This window comes from Perkinsus marinus (genome assembly GCF_000006405.1).
Source record: "Perkinsus marinus ATCC 50983 genomic scaffold scf_1104296959216, whole genome shotgun sequence".
NCBI classification, from domain to species: domain Eukaryota; phylum Perkinsozoa; order Perkinsida; family Perkinsidae; genus Perkinsus; species Perkinsus marinus.
Window position 1 is genome coordinate 110,926 of NW_003206506.1, and position 1,908 is coordinate 112,833.

The window sequence follows — 1,908 nt, forward strand, 5'->3', positions numbered from 1 at the left end:
TTGGGAGACCGATTGCTGTTGTGAAGTGGTAACAACAGCACCGGTGGAGTGATAGGTGTTAGCCTGTTCACTGCCGTGGGAACACCAGGTATGGCATTCGTGTTGGCTTGAGATGATTGTGCCATGCAGTGAGAGCGATGCTCACTGATAGCAGCGACCGATTCACGTTTCAGCTGTGCTTGGGTCGGAATGGCAACTGTCCATCGAATCTGATAGTGATCCGATGAGGAGAGGTTAATGATAACTCTCGCAAGTTGTCGTGAGACCGGAGTCACCCATGAGGGAAGGTCACAGCTGAGTAGATGGTCATCAGCAAGGCGGCAGAGATCGGCTGATACTGCTTCGAAGACCGAAGTCAATGAAGTCGTTACAACAACCACCGGGGCTACTGAGACGCCATCTGATTGATCAGAGCTCGCGTGTTCGCTTCCAGCGGGCAAGCTTGAGGACCCCGAGCCTGTAGCCGATTCCGACGCCGGGGCCGTTATAGGGCCGGGTACGGACATTGCTTTCACAGGCGTAAGGGCATCAGAGGTGTTTCTCAGAATGATCTGAACGTCGACGGTAGAACCAGCTTCAATGTCCTGGAAGCACTTGGACAGCAGTCTCTCGTTCTTGGATATGGATTCTCGGCATGCAGCCCCCAAGTTGTTAAGGAAGTGCTGGTCGAAGGCTTCCGGAGGACTAGAACTCGATGCAGAACCGGACATAAGGATTCAATAGTTAGTGGAGGTTGAGTGCAGACAGATCAGATAGATCCACGGGATCCGAACAATGGTTTGAACGGACAATATTTGAAACGGTCGGGCGAGAGCGAGCTTTACGCTACAGGGAGCGCACGCCATAAGACTGAATGGCTATAGACTCTTATCAGCGCTGATTATCGATAACTCGGGCGCGCGCTTTTTCATCGAGATTATACTGCTTTGGACAGTATGAAGGTGTGGTGGAGTCAAGAGTAAACTTATGGTTACCGTTGCAGGCCTGGAAGCTTCCGTTCGGCGCGTTCTCACGTGAAAACTAAATGAAATTGATGCAGTAAAAACCATATTGGCCGGTCTCTAGATCGGATAGTGTAGCACTGCATGAATTGATTCTTCCACCAGTTGGAGTCGTTACACTATGGACTACTCAGAGCAGGATAATCTGAATGGCATTCGTTTGAGTTGGAACGTCTGGCCGACCAATAAGCTCGACCATACCAGGATAGTTGTGCCTATGGGAGCTCTGTACTCAGGGGAAAGAGTTTTACTGCCAGTATTTGATATGTACTCAGATACACTCCATTGAAGCAGACGAGTAACCTCAACTTTTTCGAATATGAACCTGTACAGTGTCGAACCCGCGACTGCAACGCCATATTGAATCCCTATTGGTATTAATAGCCGCTCTGTCTTTCCTTGATTGTTGATCGATTATTTCTCAGTGTGGTGGACCTGAGGTCCAAGACGTGGGCATGCCCCTTCTGTCTCCAGCGTAACTCCTTCCCGCAGATGTACGCTCAGGTTATCTCTGAGACGGTAGTAACAGCTCATGGTGACTACTTCACTTGATTGGTTCGATTTCAGATGTTGCCTGCTGAGCTCCAACCACAGTACACTACTATCGAGTACATCCTTCCAAACCAGTCCGCTCAGCCTCCAGTAGATCTCTTGTACGGATTCAATCCCTCATCATGAGTGTTGCCAGGTGTTCCTCTTTACTGTGGATACGTCCATCTACGAGGAGGAGTTGGAGCAGTTGAAGGACTCCCTACAGCAATGTCTGTCTATGATGCCTCCGGACGCGCTAGTCGGTCTCATCACCTTCGGGACTATGTGCTACGTCCACGAACTCGGTAGAGCTCGTACAGTGAGAGGAGTAGAACATGATGTGTGCTCAGGCAACCAGGACATGCCTAAGGCATAT

General features: G+C 50.0%; 1 protein-coding gene across 1 annotated transcript in view; it reads left to right on the forward strand.

The window, feature by feature from the left end:
- Window positions 1-1,122: 1,122 nt before the first annotated feature.
- The window catches only part of Pmar_PMAR026520 (transport protein, putative), a gene marked incomplete at its 5' end in the record, with an annotated part of 3,077 nt that continues 2,291 nt past the window's right edge, over window positions 1,123-1,908 (forward strand). The window contains 5 exons of the mRNA XM_002773224.1: window positions 1,123-1,229; window positions 1,277-1,375; window positions 1,427-1,520; window positions 1,569-1,643; window positions 1,690-1,874. Of these exons, the coding sequence (XP_002773270.1) occupies window positions 1,123-1,229; window positions 1,277-1,375; window positions 1,427-1,520; window positions 1,569-1,643; window positions 1,690-1,874 (560 nt within the window). The remainder of the gene's footprint in view (window positions 1,230-1,276; window positions 1,376-1,426; window positions 1,521-1,568; window positions 1,644-1,689; window positions 1,875-1,908) is intronic.